The sequence below is a fragment of the Bos indicus genome, chromosome 16 (genome assembly GCF_029378745.1).
Source record: "Bos indicus isolate NIAB-ARS_2022 breed Sahiwal x Tharparkar chromosome 16, NIAB-ARS_B.indTharparkar_mat_pri_1.0, whole genome shotgun sequence".
Lineage (NCBI taxonomy): Eukaryota > Metazoa > Chordata > Mammalia > Artiodactyla > Bovidae > Bos > Bos indicus.
In genome coordinates this window covers 12922477-12938121 of record NC_091775.1, presented here as the reverse complement: position 1 = coordinate 12938121, position 15645 = coordinate 12922477, and the positions used below count along the sequence as shown (strand labels likewise).

At 35.6% G+C, this 15645-nt stretch overlaps 1 protein-coding gene and 1 pseudogene across 1 annotated transcript in view; one reads left to right on the top strand and one right to left on the bottom strand.

The window, feature by feature from the left end:
* Positions 1-15645, top strand: part of CDC73 (cell division cycle 73) — a 91053-nt gene that overhangs the window by 56855 nt on the left and 18553 nt on the right. The window contains exons 11-13 of the mRNA XM_019976434.2: positions 6635-6692; positions 12663-12698; positions 12997-13084. Coding sequence (XP_019831993.1) covers positions 6635-6692; positions 12663-12698; positions 12997-13084 — 182 coding nt within the window. The remainder of the gene's footprint in view (positions 1-6634; positions 6693-12662; positions 12699-12996; positions 13085-15645) is intronic.
* On the bottom strand, positions 13596-14844 carry LOC109570454 (nucleosome assembly protein 1-like 1; annotated as a pseudogene).

The following is a 15645-nucleotide window of genomic DNA, read 5'->3' as shown; positions in this document are numbered from 1 at the left end:
TGGAGAAGGAAATGGCAACCCACTCCAGTGTTCTTGCCTGGAGAATCCCAGGGACAGGGGAGCCTGGTGGGCTGCCGTGTATGGGGTCACACACAGTTGGACACGACTGATGTGACTTAGCAGCAGCAGCATGTTGCCTGTGCATTTCATTTTAAATGGTTAGAGGGGTCAGTGTAAAATATTCTTAAAGGGGATGTGTTGAGTTTGATAGAGTTGCGAAGCCTACTAGGTCCTCACCTTTAAATTGTTTCAGGCATCTTACTGGCCCGTAGCTGTAATTCTTTGATTCCCAAAATAATCAAATTAATATAATTCCAAACATGTAACCTTTGATAGAGAGAGCTGGGCAACAGAGTATTGTTTATCCACATGAAACAAAAGAAGAGCCAATTTACAAGCTATAGAGCAAAATTATAAGCTGTATAGGTTTGAAGAAACCCACGTTGAATTGTCTTCAAATGTAATCATTTAATTGGACCCTTCAGGTTGTACTGTAATGGCATTGTTCCTAGTGAAAAAGTATTACTTACATTAGAATAATGGAATTTCAGAGTAGAATTGGACCTTTGAGGTCATCTAAAAATCTAGTTTCCTCATTTTACAGGCAAGGTAACTAAGACCCTGAGAGGTTGAGATTTTTCTCAAAGGTTTGCTCTTAATGTAGCAAAGCCACATTAAGGTAGAACCTAGAGCTTGAGACTTGCAAGTCAAGTGTTTTTTTTGCATTGATTTACTCTGTCTTGAGTTACATTAGTGTATTTGTTTTTAGTCCATGGACCCATGAGATTCACAAATGATCCTGTGGACCTTCTACATTACCTGTGTCCCTCTTCCACTATAAAAACAATTCTGCTGACTTTAAGTGAGAAAGAAAACTTTTATTAAATCTCAGTGAGAAAGAATTGTTCATTATGGACTTCGATGTTAAAGATCGGAACACACACTTTGGTTTGTTTCCAGTTGCGATGCTCTAATTGGCATTTTATCTAAATTATTTATTTGTAGATTAAGGAACTACATTCATGTGGATGTAATTTTTTAATCTCCAGATAAATAATTTTTAAAAACCTGACGTTTTCCCAGTATGATAGAATGCCTCTTTAAAAGAGTTTTGCATTATATCTCACTCTCTTTTGAAAATTTTTATTGCTGTATTTGGGTTCTCCAGAGAAAGAATCAATAGGGTAGATAGATTGATTGTGAGGAATTGGCACATGTGGTTAGGAAGACTGAAAAGTTCCAGGATTTGCTCTCGGCAAGCTGGTGACCCAGGGAAGCTGATGGGCTAGTGCAGCTCTTGTCTGAGCCTGAAGGACTGAGAACTGGAGGATGCATGGTGTAAGCGCTCCAGTCTGCGTCCAGGGCAGGAGAACCCCTGGTGTGCCCCCTCGACGCAGCCAGGCAGAGGGGAACGCTCCTCTGTTCTGCCTCTGTGTTGTCTTCAGTTCTTCAGTGGATTGGACGAGGCCCGTCTGCAGTGGGAGGGCAATCTGCCTTACTCAGTCTACAGATTCAAACATTCATCTCACCCGGACGCATCCTCATAGACATGTCCAGAATAATGTTTTAGCCAAATGCCAGGGATATTAATTCCTTATCAAATCTTTTCTCCCATTCTTTGGATTGACTTCTCTGTTGTTAGTGTCCTTTGATGCATGAAAGCTTTTAATTTTGATCAAGTCAGGTTTATCTGCTTTTCTTTTGTTTTCCTGTACCTTTTAGTACTACTTTCACATTCACATATTCGTGAAACTAATGTCAAATCTAATGTCATGAAGCTTTTACTCTGATTTTTTATCTGTAGGTTTTTAAATTTGTTTTAAAGTTCTATCTCCTAAATTTAGGTTTCTGACCCATTTTGAGTTATTAATAATTTTTGTAGATGATGTAAGGTAGTGGTCCAGCTTCATTCTTTTGCATGTGCATATCCAGTTTTCCTAGCACTGTTTGTTGAAGACTATCCTTTCCCATTGCATGGTCTTAGCTCCTGTGTCAAAAATCAGTTTGCCATGTACGTGAAAGTTTATTTCTGGGCTATCTTATTCTGTTAGTCTGTGGATCTGCCTTCATTCCCTGCTACAGTATTTTGATTACTCTATCTACAAGTTTTAAAATCTGAAAGTTTTAGTCCTCCAACTTTGTTCTTTTTCAGAATTAGTTTGGCTCTTTGGGGCTGCTTGAAATTCCACATCAGTTCTAGGATAAGTTTTTCTTTCTGCAAAAACACCTTTGGGATTTTGAAAGGGATTACATTGCATCTATAGATTGCATTGGGTAATTTTGAAATCTTAATGCTATTAATCTTAGCAGTCCACGAACATAGATGTCTTTCCATTTGTTTATGGCTTTAATTTCTTTCAGCATCAGTCTGAAGTTTTCAGTGGACAGTTTTTTTTTTTAATTTCTTGATTAAATTTATTCTTGAGTATTTGATTTTTAAATGCTATTCCAAATGGAATTGTTTTCTTAATTTCTTTTTTAAATTACTGATTGGTAGTATCTAGAGATGCTGTGGATGTTTGTGTGTTGATTTTGTATCCTGCAATTTTGCAGAGATAGTTGTGTAGACTACAGTATAGTATGAAGATAACTTTTATATGCACTGGGAAACCAAAAAAGTTTGTGTGGCGCACTTGATTGAGATACTAGCTTTATTGCAGTTGTATGGAGCCAAACTGGCAGTATCTGTGAGGTGTGCCTATATAGACACACCGTACTGGGTTTTAGAAATGTGTCAACTGTTTTCTGTGTTAGCAAACATTGTATATGTATACTCCAGGTTATGACTAGTCTAAAAAAACAAAAAATAAGTTGTACTTAAAATTTGTGTCAAGTTTTTTGCTCCTGAAACCTTTAATGCTTTTCAGCTTCTTTGTGATTTGCTCAGAGTTGCAGTTCCCTTTTTGTACCTAGTTTTTCTGAAATGATTTTCTTAAAGACTCATTCTGGAACTTAAAAAATTCAGCTGCTTAAGAAAAAAATCCTAATATTTGTGAGTTCTGAATATCAAATACAGATTTCATGGGAATAAGTTACTTTTTAAAAAAACAAAACATGCAGCTGTACAATTAATATTGATTTACTTTTTAAAAATGTTACTTTTTGTCTCATAAATACAGCAAAGAGGTAGATTATCAACTCCTAGAATCTCTGTGTGTGTGTGTGTACATATATATAGTCCATATGTTTTTTCATTAAGAAATTTCAGTGTCTTATTAATTTTTATATAAACAGCATTTTTCAGAATTAAATACAGTATATTTTTCACACTGATACTTGTTACAAATATCTTTTCTTACAATATTTTATATTATGGTGTTATTTTCTACTTAAACAGTGGCAGATACCAGTGTTCTTTCTCCCAATACCTAGACTCTCTTCACTTGCTAAAAGAAAGCAAGGAGGGATTGTAAACAGTTACCTTGTTTGGTTGTGTTATGTTTTGCAGATAAGGATTCTGTCACTTTCCCCCATCCCTTTTTGCCAGTTACTTCTTTTCCAGAATGCCTAAAGTCTTGGTGAAATTATAATGATTCTGACTTTTTAAAAGAAAGCAGGTTTTCCTCTCCAGTTAGCACAACTCGTCAGCTCTTGCAGTTGTTTTGTGCTGATACTTTTCTTCTCTCAGCTGAGGAGCATTTTTCCCCTAGTCCAAATATCTTTAAGAAGACAGAGTTGTCAGTCTGCTCCATATTACTGCCAATTATTATTTCTTCATTTTGTTTCTTTTATTCTTTGTTTTCCTTCTATTTCAGTTTCTTAACATATGCCAGATAGACCTCTGTGTAGCCTTTGAAAAGCTATTTTACCTCTCTTTTCTTCATCTTTAAAGGGTGCTAGAGTTAGGTTATATGGTTTCTGAGGTCCTTTATGTAGTGACTTATACAAAATAATGCAGATCAGAGTAATATGAGCTTTTAGCTGCTCTTGTATTGGTTATGGAGACCTAGAAATGGCTGTGAACTAACCATATGATTAGCAGAGGTCTTTGCTGTTTTCATTTCAAGGAGCTCACAGCCTACTGAAGTGGCATGGCTATATATGTGTGTGCGTTTGAACTTATTTGTGTTTACTTACCCAAAATTAAGCAAAGTTGTACTATAGTGACTGACAACTCAAAATTTTCAGTGAATTTGAGAAGACAAAATTAGATAAAACTCTCCTGGTTGTAGTTAACAGATTCTGCTCTAGTAAGTAAGACAAAAAAGTGTGTGGGTTGCATAGAATGAGATGAGGGATTTTGGTGACTCTTGGAATCAAGAAGATTCCAAGGATTAGTGGGAGAAGAGGTCTTACAGGCCACTGGAACTAGATAGGTATTAAGAGGGATATTATATTCCATGTCTCTTCTTGCATGCTGGTAACTTCTTTACATCATTCTGCAGATGGGTTTTCTCCATGAGTCATGAGACACGATTATCTGTAATTTTAGACTTAACTCCTTATAGGCTTATGACTAGCTGACTCCCATTTATTAAACACAGAGAACTCTCTGTAGACTGAGCCCAGGACTAGCCAGCCTTCTAGTCATATGTAGACAGAAGGAGGTCTGCCTATGTGCGTGCTCATTGTTCTTCCTGTCTCATTTTCTTCATTTTTCTTCCTTTTCTGTGTACTTAAACTGACCCATTTTACATGTGTGTGCTGTGCTTTGTCGCTCAGTTGTGTCCAAACTCTTTGTGACCCCATGGACTGTAGCCTGCCAGGCTCCTCTGTCCCTGGGGGTTCTCCAGGCAAGAATACTAGAGTGGGTTGTCATGCCCTCTTCCAGGGGATCTTCCCAACCCAGGGATCGAACCCAGGTCTCCCACACTCCAGGCAGATTCTTTACCATCTGAGCACCAGGGAAGTCCCAGTATTCACATGTAAGAATTCAAAAGGAATACGGTTAAGACTTAATCTTGTTATTATATAATATCTAGTTGATTCCTCCTTATAAAAGAAGATGGGAGAGAAAGCTAAAATCTCTTTGGTTAATTTCTATTTAGTGATTATCCTTTGGCTTCTGGTTTTTAGAAGTCTAAAACTGAGTTCAGTATGACCAACATTTGTAGAGCATCTGTTGTGTCCTGGGTACTAGATTTACAAAGATGAGTAAAAGCAGTTGTGTCCTCTAACATGAACTTAGAGAAAAATATAGGTCAGACAATTTCAGTGCATTAAAGGAAGTTAAATGTTGAAAATGGTCTCCACCTTAATAGTGACTCACTTCCTTTACATTTAAAATTTTACTTGAATATAATTTGCTTGTAGTATAATGACCATATCATTAGTAAGCTTGACAAATTTTTACAAAGTTAACACATTCATGGAACCAGCATCCAAAGTGACTCAGTCTCAACGACACCAGTGTATATAACTAAATGCATAATAGTGAAAATATTGGAAAAGGATGTACTGCTGTCCTCAAGTGCTTTTTTCCCCCAAAGAGTTTTTGCTAGTTGCCTCTGCTGCTGCTGCTTTTTTTTTTTTAATTTAGCTTTTTCGGTTTTTTGAGGGGGAAGGTATGCATGAGGCGTTTGGTATCTTAGTTCACCGCCCAGGGATGGAACCTGTGTGCCTTGCATTGGAAGCAGAGTCTTAACCACAGGACTGCCAGGGGAGTCCTCTTTTTTAACCCTTTTTTAAAAAAGCCTTTAAACTGAATGCCAGGAATCCTATTGTATTCCAAGTGAAATGCATTCTCTGTACATTTTACCATCGTAAAATCTCAGATTCTGAAGAAAATGTAATATGATTAAAGTGAACATTGTTTAGCAGGACTTCTTTAGAAATGTTTCTGTGGTTGTAGTAGTGATTTTTCTTATTATGGATATGTGTAATTTTCCTGATACTTATCGAATTTTCTTCACTTAAGTACAGCTAGAATAAAATCTTCATGAGTTACTAGCTGTTTTGAAATTTATACTTGTAGCTTTCTATAAAGAAAAATATTTTAATGAAAATTTAGTGTGAGTATGATTGAAACTATTGCAGTAAAGCTAGACAACTTTGAAGTCTGTTAAGCACTTCAGAGGTGTCTGTTCTTGAGTATATAATTGATGTACTTCAATCCTTAGCATATTTCCTTATATAGATTATGTGCTTTGTAATTACTTGAGATTTGTTATTCAGCTTTTAAGAAATTTTCAACCACTCTTAAATGTAACAAATCTCATGTTTGTAAATGGATTATTTTCCCTGAATATTTAAAGATGTTTAACTTGAAATATTTGTGTTTTTTAAAGATTCACTCAAAGTAACACTGTTTACATCTTTCTAATGTGAGATTATATATCACTTATTAATTTTGAGATTCTTTAAGGGGAAAAAGATTGACTTGATTTTAAAACTGGTAATGACATTTCTGAGAATATTAAAATTGTCAGCAATTAAGTAAATCATTGAATATTCGAAAAATCTTACATACTTACAGTAACTAATGAATAGTAACAATTTAAGTATATTTTCGACTAAAGATTTCTCTTACCAACTCACAACCAGTAACATAAAAGGTAAGGTGCTTGTTTGTTTTAACTCATAGCATGTTCCATGACTGAGGGAGAGACAGACATTAATTTTTTTTTGCAGTAATTAAACAAAAGTGTTTATTGTGCAAAGGAATTTTAACACATCCATTTTTATTCTTTTAAAGGAAGGTGCATCAGCCCGGAAGACGCAGACTCCTGCAGCACAACCTGTACCAAGGCCAGGTAAAAATAGAAAAATTTTAGTTTTTTTCTATTATCACAACTGAAATTTTTGATACTATGTACTGCTTCAAAAGAATTAAATTTTACTTAAAATACTTCAAAACTAGTATCATAAGAATATTTACTTGAGTAAATAGGTATAGTTGAGTTACAGAAAATTTTTAAGAAAATATTTTTAACATTTTAGGAAAATGTTTTAAAAAGCTTTTTATTACATACCCATTCTCTCATCAGTTTTGTTTGAGTTCCGTGATAGTATGGTGGATGTGATTTTTGTCTTTTCCTATGGAAACATAGAACCATAATTTTAATAGATTGATAAGCAGTTTGATGTTTAGGATTTCAGATATCTGTATTATTGAGCATATTAGGTTCTATAACTTAAAAAATATATATATTAATAAACAAGGCTAATATTAATATTATTTTTTTAATTTAATCCTTAAATTTTTTTGGTTACACTTCACAGCCTGTGGGATGTTAGTTCCCTGACCAGGGATTGAACCTAGCCCCTTAGCAGTAAGAGCACAGAGTCCTAACCACTGGACCACCAGGGAATTCCCAGAAGTTATTTTAAAAATGTTTTCTTTCCTTTTCCTGGTACCTAAAAGGATTGATCTTTATAAATGCATATAGATACAGACACTATATTCATTTTCAGTGTTTTAGGTTTGATTTACTGTTCATTTGTTCATTTTATTTTCATTTGTTCATTTTATTTTAGTGTTTAGCATAGTCTAGTATCAGTGCTGTTAAAAGTGGCTATTAAGAAAATGGTATTAATTGAAAAGGCCCAGTCAGGAATTTAACTGGTTGATCTTCCTTTTCAATTCGTTAGTGTCAGTAGTACAGATTTGCATATTTTTATTCATAGTATGTTCACACATAGGCTAATTCTAAAATTATATGATTATAAGTGTTCAGATTTTTGGAAGCACATTAAAAGCATGATGTTAAGAGGGGTTATATTGGGATAGTGTTGTAGGCTCTTTGACTGTGTCTTGGATCCACCTGGATCTTGACATGACCAGTATTTTTTTTCTTTCTTTTAATGACATTGGGTTGGTTTGAAATCTTTGTTAAATTTGGAGCACACTGGATGTAATTTATATCAGATGACAGAACTATGGGACTGTTTTTCAGTAGACAAGACCATGCCAAAAGCTGTTATGCGAGTACAAGGAAGAACAATTAAATCAGTTAAATATTATTTGAATGCCTTCCATGTGCTCAGTGCCAGAAACAAGAAGGAGCTAAAGGAGCTCCTTAGAGGAAGGAAGAAAAAGTCAGGGAAATAGGAATGGGCAGGCTGACATGGACCCCAGGAATGCAGCCTGGAATATTATAGAGACAGTGGAATGATTGATGTAGAATTCTTCGTTTTCCCTTGGACGGGGAAGGGTGGTTAGTCTAAGGAAGATCACATGAGAAATTCAGAAATGGTATAAAAAGGAACAAGTCACCACCCGAGGATTCTAGCTCTGTACTGTGCTGTGTATGAATAATTGTCTCCATTTCACATTTGCTCAAAATCACATGGCAAACAAAGGAAAGGGGTCGGGGTGGCACTAACACCCGCATAAACCAGCTTGTGTGCGTGTGCCATGGAATAGAGGGACAGGGAGGGGGCTGGGTCCTCCCAGCCAGTGTGTGATCTTGGAGACGGTCACGTGTGAAGCAGGGAGCTGTGGGTCCTTTCACCTCCTAATCTGTCGTTCTTTCTCAGATCTGCCAAGGTGCACTGGTGATTAAAATGACTGAAATAAATCTTCGAGAATATCTCATAATATAACAGATATTCTGATGTCCATCAATGTGAGGTCTCATTTCACTCGCTGATTGACCCCCATAGATCCACAGTCCCTACCTATCATTCCAGAAGCAAAGATTATAAGTTTTAATACTCACTAGTCAATAAGACTGACTTGAGTGGGTGTTAGCAGTTTGTCATCTTTGTCTTGATTCGTGTATTTTTGTTTTGCAGATTGTTAAAAATGTATTTGCTTTTTGGGTGCTACCCAGTTTTGAAGGGATATTTTGTAATATAGGGTAGGTTCATCTGGATTATCTTTTTAAAATGGAAAAAAAACCCACAATATTTCTGGTCGTGTCACATATTATACATGAGACAGCATAGATCTATATACTGTTGTTTGTTAGGTAGAGTTTGAATTATTAGGAAATAGGGACTGAACCATCTATCCTTTTTGCCTTCAGTGAAGGGACTCAGGGATGATGTTCCATTTTTGTTCACTGTTTCTTTCTTCTTTATTTTTTCACCAAATACTTTGCACTAGTTTTACCAGGCAAGTCCCTGGGTAAATGTAGTATTTTAAAGTGTTTACAATCATTCCTAATTTCTAAACATTCATTTAGGGAATGTAACTAACAAGAGACACATGTTTTCCAGTGAATTAAGAAGCACAAGCGTTTGATAAGCTCCGTAGTGGAATTTAATGTCATTTCCTTTTTTAGCCAGATTAAATCTCCTGCACACATCCCTGCTCTTGCTGCCTCTTGCATAAGTGACAACACATAAGTCACTTCTCTGGCTTTCATTCGTTACTTCTGTCTTGCAGATATGCTGATGTGGGCAGGTGACTACCCATAACCCTGTAGCTCTAGTTTATCTGCTGTCTTAAGATCTGCACGTGAGATTGAGAGGGGATTAGCCCTTTGTATATTTTAAACACATTTCTTATGCTCTTCAGTCATCCACTTCAGAATGTAGGTGGATTGCCTCATTCCATAGTTTTAAATCAATGTGCTGATGGTTTTCAAATTTGTGTCTCCAGTTCTTCTTACCTCTGGTGTCTTTTATTAACTGTTTAACATTTGGATGTGCCATAGGTATCTTAAAACTGGCTTAAAACCTTTTTTCTTTGATATTTTCCCCACAAGGTCTTCACATTCTTCTGCTTCTTCACAAGTAAATGACACCACTATCAACTCTGTTTCTTAAGTCCAAAACAAGTTAGTCTTTATTCCTCATATTTGTTTATTCTTCTCATCTAATGTGCCAGTGAGTTTTGTTAAATTTACCTTTTCTGTATTCCATATTTATCTATTTTCTCTTTATCTCCACTGCCACAATTCAAGTCTGAGCTACCATCATTTCTCTAGACTAGTGCATCTTGAAGTATTAGTCCCTGACCTGTTTATTTCTGGTCGTTAACAAGATACAGATAGGAGTTGAGAGTCCAATACTGTTAACAGCATCCAGGTGCATGGCCAGGGTTCTAGCTGTTCATTTTTATTGCATGTTATTCAGTCGACCTTGGAAAGTTTACCGAGAACCCTTGCCTTAATTAACCACATTTAATTTGGGCGGCACCACTGTAGAATATTGGTGATCATCCTGAGCTTGCTGCTTACACAGTTGTCCCCGCGCCCTCCTTTTTTTTTGTTTTGGTTGTCTCCCTTTTACCTCTTAACTAAAATTACTATTTTTCCCTTATAGAAAGTGTAATATGAAAATCAAATTATGTCACTTTCTGGCTTAAAAGTTACAGGGTTTTCTAACAGAATTTAAATACAAGCTTAACATGACCTAGCAGGCCCTTCATGAATTGGCTCCTACATATATTTTTAACCTCCTGTCCTGCACCCTTCCTTTTGCCTGTCTACACATTTGCAGTTCCATAAGCACGACAGTTTCTTCCTGCCTTTGGCATTGGCCCACATTCCTACCTCTTATCTAGACTGTTCTTTCACTTGTTCTTTGCAAGTTTGCTCCTTTTTATCCTTCAAATCTCAGCTGAAATGCCATTTCCTTTGAGAGGCTTTTTCTAAGCATTCTGTCTAAAGGACACTTTAATATCAGTGTACATTCATTTTGTTCCTTAATATTGTGTATTCAAATTTGTTTTTATGTGTTTATTTGTCTGTTTTGTTATCGTCTGGTTCCCCTCCTTTACTTGAACGGTCTTTGAGGGCAGGGATTATTTTTGTTTTATTTATCATTATAAAAATAAAAACCTAGCAGAGTGCCCTGTACGTAGGCTCTGAATACTTAAGGAGAGAATATAATTCTATTTGGAAGCAAGTACAGCAACAGTAATTGCCTGTTCTCAGCTTGTCAGTGGTCAGTTATGGTGTTTGCTGAAGGCATTGGTTGTGGCGGTTCTGCTGCAGTACATTTAGCATCGGCCATGGCTGTGAGGTTCGGTAAATAGTAAATATGCCCAGGATCTGGAGAAGAACTTAACTTGCTTTGTTGTTCTTATGAGTCTTACAACAGAATCAAGATGTAGAAATTATTGTCTCTGTTTTATGACTGAGGACAGCTGACGCTGAGTGGCATTCATCTCAGTGTGCTGGGGGGGTCATTGTCTAGAAAGTGGCAGAATGGAGACAGAATCAAGCTCCGACTCCAGGCTATTGCTTTTCCTTCATGCTCCTCATGGACTCAGCATTATTCCACTCTTTGCTCCTCCTGCCTTTAGATCAAGCTCATCCTTAGCATGTTCATCACTGTGTCCCTGCCTTGGTCCTTAATTGTAGTTATTTATTTATTTATTTTTTGCTAAACATCTGAAGTTTATTTTTAACATGTGAGCTTTTATATTTCATCTTTTTCTAACTCTGTCTTCTCAGCTTTGATTTTAATGAATCTTTCTTTATATTCCTGAGTCCATTATGGGCTTCCTTAGTATATCTGATATTTCAGTCAAAGATTGCTTTGTTCCCCTTACTCGTTCTCCTAGCTACTCCTGTCTCCAGTTTGTACATCTGTCTGTCCATCACACCTTTCCTTTATCTCTCTGTCAAATTCCACGTGTTTATTGAGATTGTATTATATTGCAGATGATAATGTCTTGCTCTACATGTTGATGTATCCATGAGTCCTGTTTCTAAAAATAATTTAAGAAAGTTTTAGTATCTGTTTCTCAGCAAAAAGAAAGATGACAACACTTTGATAAATATACATGTGAACTTGTGTTTGTATTTTATCTTTCTTTGCTTTCTGTGGCTACAAGATCATACTTCTGGACTCCATAATGTTTTATCATAATCAAATAGCTATACAAAGGAGAACAAAGTACTAGTTAAAATGTAGCATTTTACTGCTTTTGAAATAGAACATATTCCAAAGATGTGTGTACTTTGCTCTAAAAGTGGTATGTCGAAGAACTGATGTTGAATTAGAATTTTAAACTGTTGACTTTTTATTTTTTGTGATTTAAAAAATTAATTCTAGCACAGCACATGGCACATAGAAGGCAGTCAGTAAAAATTTATTGTATGAATAAATACTGAAAATTGAACATGCAGCACTTTCTATCCTAAAATATGTTCATCTTGAACTAGACTGATGTTACCATTATTATGCCAACAAATGTTTTTATTTATTATAAAGTCCATTGTATATATAAATAATAAAGAGAAATGAATATTCATGTTTTTATAATATACAAAATTATTGATAATATGGGCAGTTCCAGAAAAAAGACCTTCACATGACTCATTGCTAATAAAATAAAAACAAAAAATTTTGAAAAGAGAGATAAAGATAAATATTTTAGGTCTTAGTTACTGGGGTAGCATCTTTGTTTTTCCTCCACAGAGGTTAATTACATTTCCCTTTCCCAGCCCTTCTCCCAGTCTTATATCCTCTTGTAGTACTCTGTGTTTTTATATTTATCACAGAGTAATCAGTTAATTCAGAAATTATTTATTTGCCTCCTTTTCTGGACCCTAACGTCTATGAATGTAGATTCTCAGTGCCTAGCAATGCTATATATCCACTTTGTTTATAACTACTGATTGTTGAACTGCTGAGGCACTATAGTGATTTTCTGAAGCAGAGAAATAGCTTCATATTATTTAAGAAACTTGCAGTACATTAAAAAAAATTTTAATGAGTCGTGTAAATACAAATATTTTTGGCCTTATTTGTTTTGTAAGTTTGAAAAGAAGAATGTGATTTTTATAACACTCAAATATTTGGATTTTTTTTTTTTCTTACAGTTTCTCAAGCCAGACCTCCCCCAAATCAGAAGAAAGGTAAAGTTGTGCATGTGACTCTAAACTTGCTTAAAAAGTAAGCTCTTGCTTACACAACCAGGGCTGATGGCCTTCTCATGCAGTTGTAGCAGATGTTTGTGTTTGGTGTCCATTCTGAGTGGTTAGTGCTCAAGCTGTCCTGATCATTAACTAGTCTGAATATCACTGCTGCTTAAAGTAGCTTTTAGCTCAAAAGAGTGAAAAATATAAATTTGCAGGCTTTTACTTTTTAATTATGAAAGTAACTATAATTCCTTTAAATAACCTATTTGATACCTTGAAAATTCTGTCTTTATAGGATCTCGAACACCCATTATCATAATTCCTGCAGCTACCACCTCTTTAATAACCATGCTTAATGCAAAGGACCTTCTCCAGGACCTGAAGTAAGTAATTTGCTAAACTGTTCTTTTTGTAGGACATGGAGCTTTTGTTGAGAATTACTAGTTACTGATTCAGTATTTCTTATTTTGAGAAAACAAACATTCAATTTCAGTGCTATTGTCTTTGCAGATAGTCTAAAATATAATTTTCAAAAACAGAATATATTCTTTTATATCTGAATCCTTTAGGGAAAACTATAGAAACTCTGACTAAAGTCTTAATGAAAAGGTTATCATTTAATTTTTAACATGAATTGTTTTGCTTTGGCTAGAGAGCTTGAAGGGGTTGTAAAACAAATTCAGGTTGTCTTCTCCTCATTTCCAAGTTCCAGGAAAGAACCAGAAAAGTAAAACGTACTTTAGATTAATTGATGTATATACCCTAGAGGGAGGAGGGGGGACCATAGTTGGTGTTTGTTTTTTTTTTTTTAATTATATGACATTTTTATTTTAGGCTGCAAAAACAAAAATGAGCAAACAAACAAACAACCAAAAACTTGAAATAGGCTTGTCAGATGATGTAAATTCATCCTTTCCAGGGAAGCAGAAGGTCGATCAGTACAGGTTATCCTCAAGGCCACAGACATCCTGCTTCACTGCTGCTTGCACTCTGCTGGATTTTGATCCTTTTTGGGTTATAGTCTGGATCATTTTCCTCATCTCCTCCTTCTTCCCCTTCCTCATCCGCTTCTTCACCTTCTTCATTGTTATCATCGTCATCATTTTCAATAGCTTCTCCAGTAAAGTATAACACTGATTTTGGGATTATATGCTCACGTAAAAAGTGACCAATTTCAAAGTCTGCAGCGAGGATAGTTTCAGAATCATCATCCAGATCTCCACTCTCAGGAACTTCAGGAGGGGCTAAAGAAAGAGTCATTAGAAACTGTTTTGGTCACAGTATGAACTGTCCCACGTCCCTTGTGTTTCTGCTTCCTCTTAATCATTTTCAGAGTGACATTCTTCCCTTTTTTCCAATCTATCTGGGACCTTATACAACCCACAATTTCCGGTCCATCAAAAGAAAAGGGATCAGAATCATTTGGTTCTGACCTCATCCTATATGTCTTTGTCAACACTTCATTTGTGAAATATTCATTGGGTTCAAAGTGAAATTCTAAGACAAAACTCATAGGTTGACCAGCATCTGAGAACTTCACTTTAATGTCTTTCAAGTGCTTCAGAATAGGTTCTTCATGTTCCTGAACCATATCACTGAGCAAGTCAACATTCTTAAAAAGGGTCAACCAAAACAGGAATTCCCTTGGGATCTTCTTTTTCTTCATCCTTTTTCTCATCTTCAATCTTGGCCTTTTCTTTTAGCTCCTCTGAAATTTCATCTTCCTCATCTGGTTTCCATTCACATTCTTCTTCTGTAGGTTCATAAATGGCATTAATGGTCTCAAATTGCTTATCAAACAGAGGCTGATAAAGAACAGCATACTTTCTTTCAAGATTATGAACTTCCTCATAGAATTTGGCTTCTATCTGTGCACATTTAACTTGAAGTTTTTTGAGAGCATTCACTCGTCTTTTAACTACCCTCGGCAAGCTTTCAATATATCCTGTTGGTGTTTCTACCAGACCATCAAGTCTTTCTTGAAGGGCTGCAAGAATCTGAGGATTTTGCATCATCTGAACAGTCAGCTCACACGCTTTGATTTTTCTTTCTTCACCAGTTTCTTCTTCTACTTCTTCAACATCATCCAAATCTTGATCAAGTTCAGACTGTTCTTTGTTGTTGATATCTGCCGTGTTGTACAAATGCCAAATATCGGTGGCTAGCACCGGGAGCCAGGCAGCCCGAGCTGTGCAGGCAGTGACTCAGGGTGGCGGGAGGAGCAAGAGGTGGTGCCGTGAGCAGATGGTGCTAGAAAGGGGACCATAGTTTGTTAACCTAGACGTTAATTAGTAAAAATTGGTTGAAGAAGCAAAGAGGAAACCTATATCCTGTATTAAAATTTCCAGATGCTTAACTTTCTCAGTAAAATAAAGATGACAGTTCTTAAAGAAACAAAAACAACCTTCAAAAAGAAAATCATGCTGCTTCTAGATAACTTACAACTTAAAAATGAGTAGCAAAATAAGTTGTAATACTTACTGACTCTAGGTTTTAATAGATGCACAATTGAATTTTAAGTGCCAATGACTTAAATAGCTGTATAAAATCCTATGTAACTGGCACATGCAAGTGTATCTTTGGTATTTTTTCTTTAATACTTACGAGTGAAATTTTCAATGACCTTTTTTCCAGTAACAATATGGAAAGAAGGAATTTTTAGGTTTTATTTCCTCATATTTTGTTAGGCTTTTTTTTTGTGGAGTTTAATATTGAGACAGTGCTGTGGATTACTAAATAATCTACAGTTCCTCAAGTACTCTGCAGCTGGGCAAATATGAAACATAATTGTTTTTGCCCATCTCTTGAAATAGATTTGATAATAGTTAAAATATTATAATAAAAGTAGTAATTAGTACATAGAAGTCACAAAGTAAATTTTAGTATCTTTTTCCTTAGCCTTCCTACCAAGAAAGCAAAGAATTTTAACAGACTACCTTCTTTG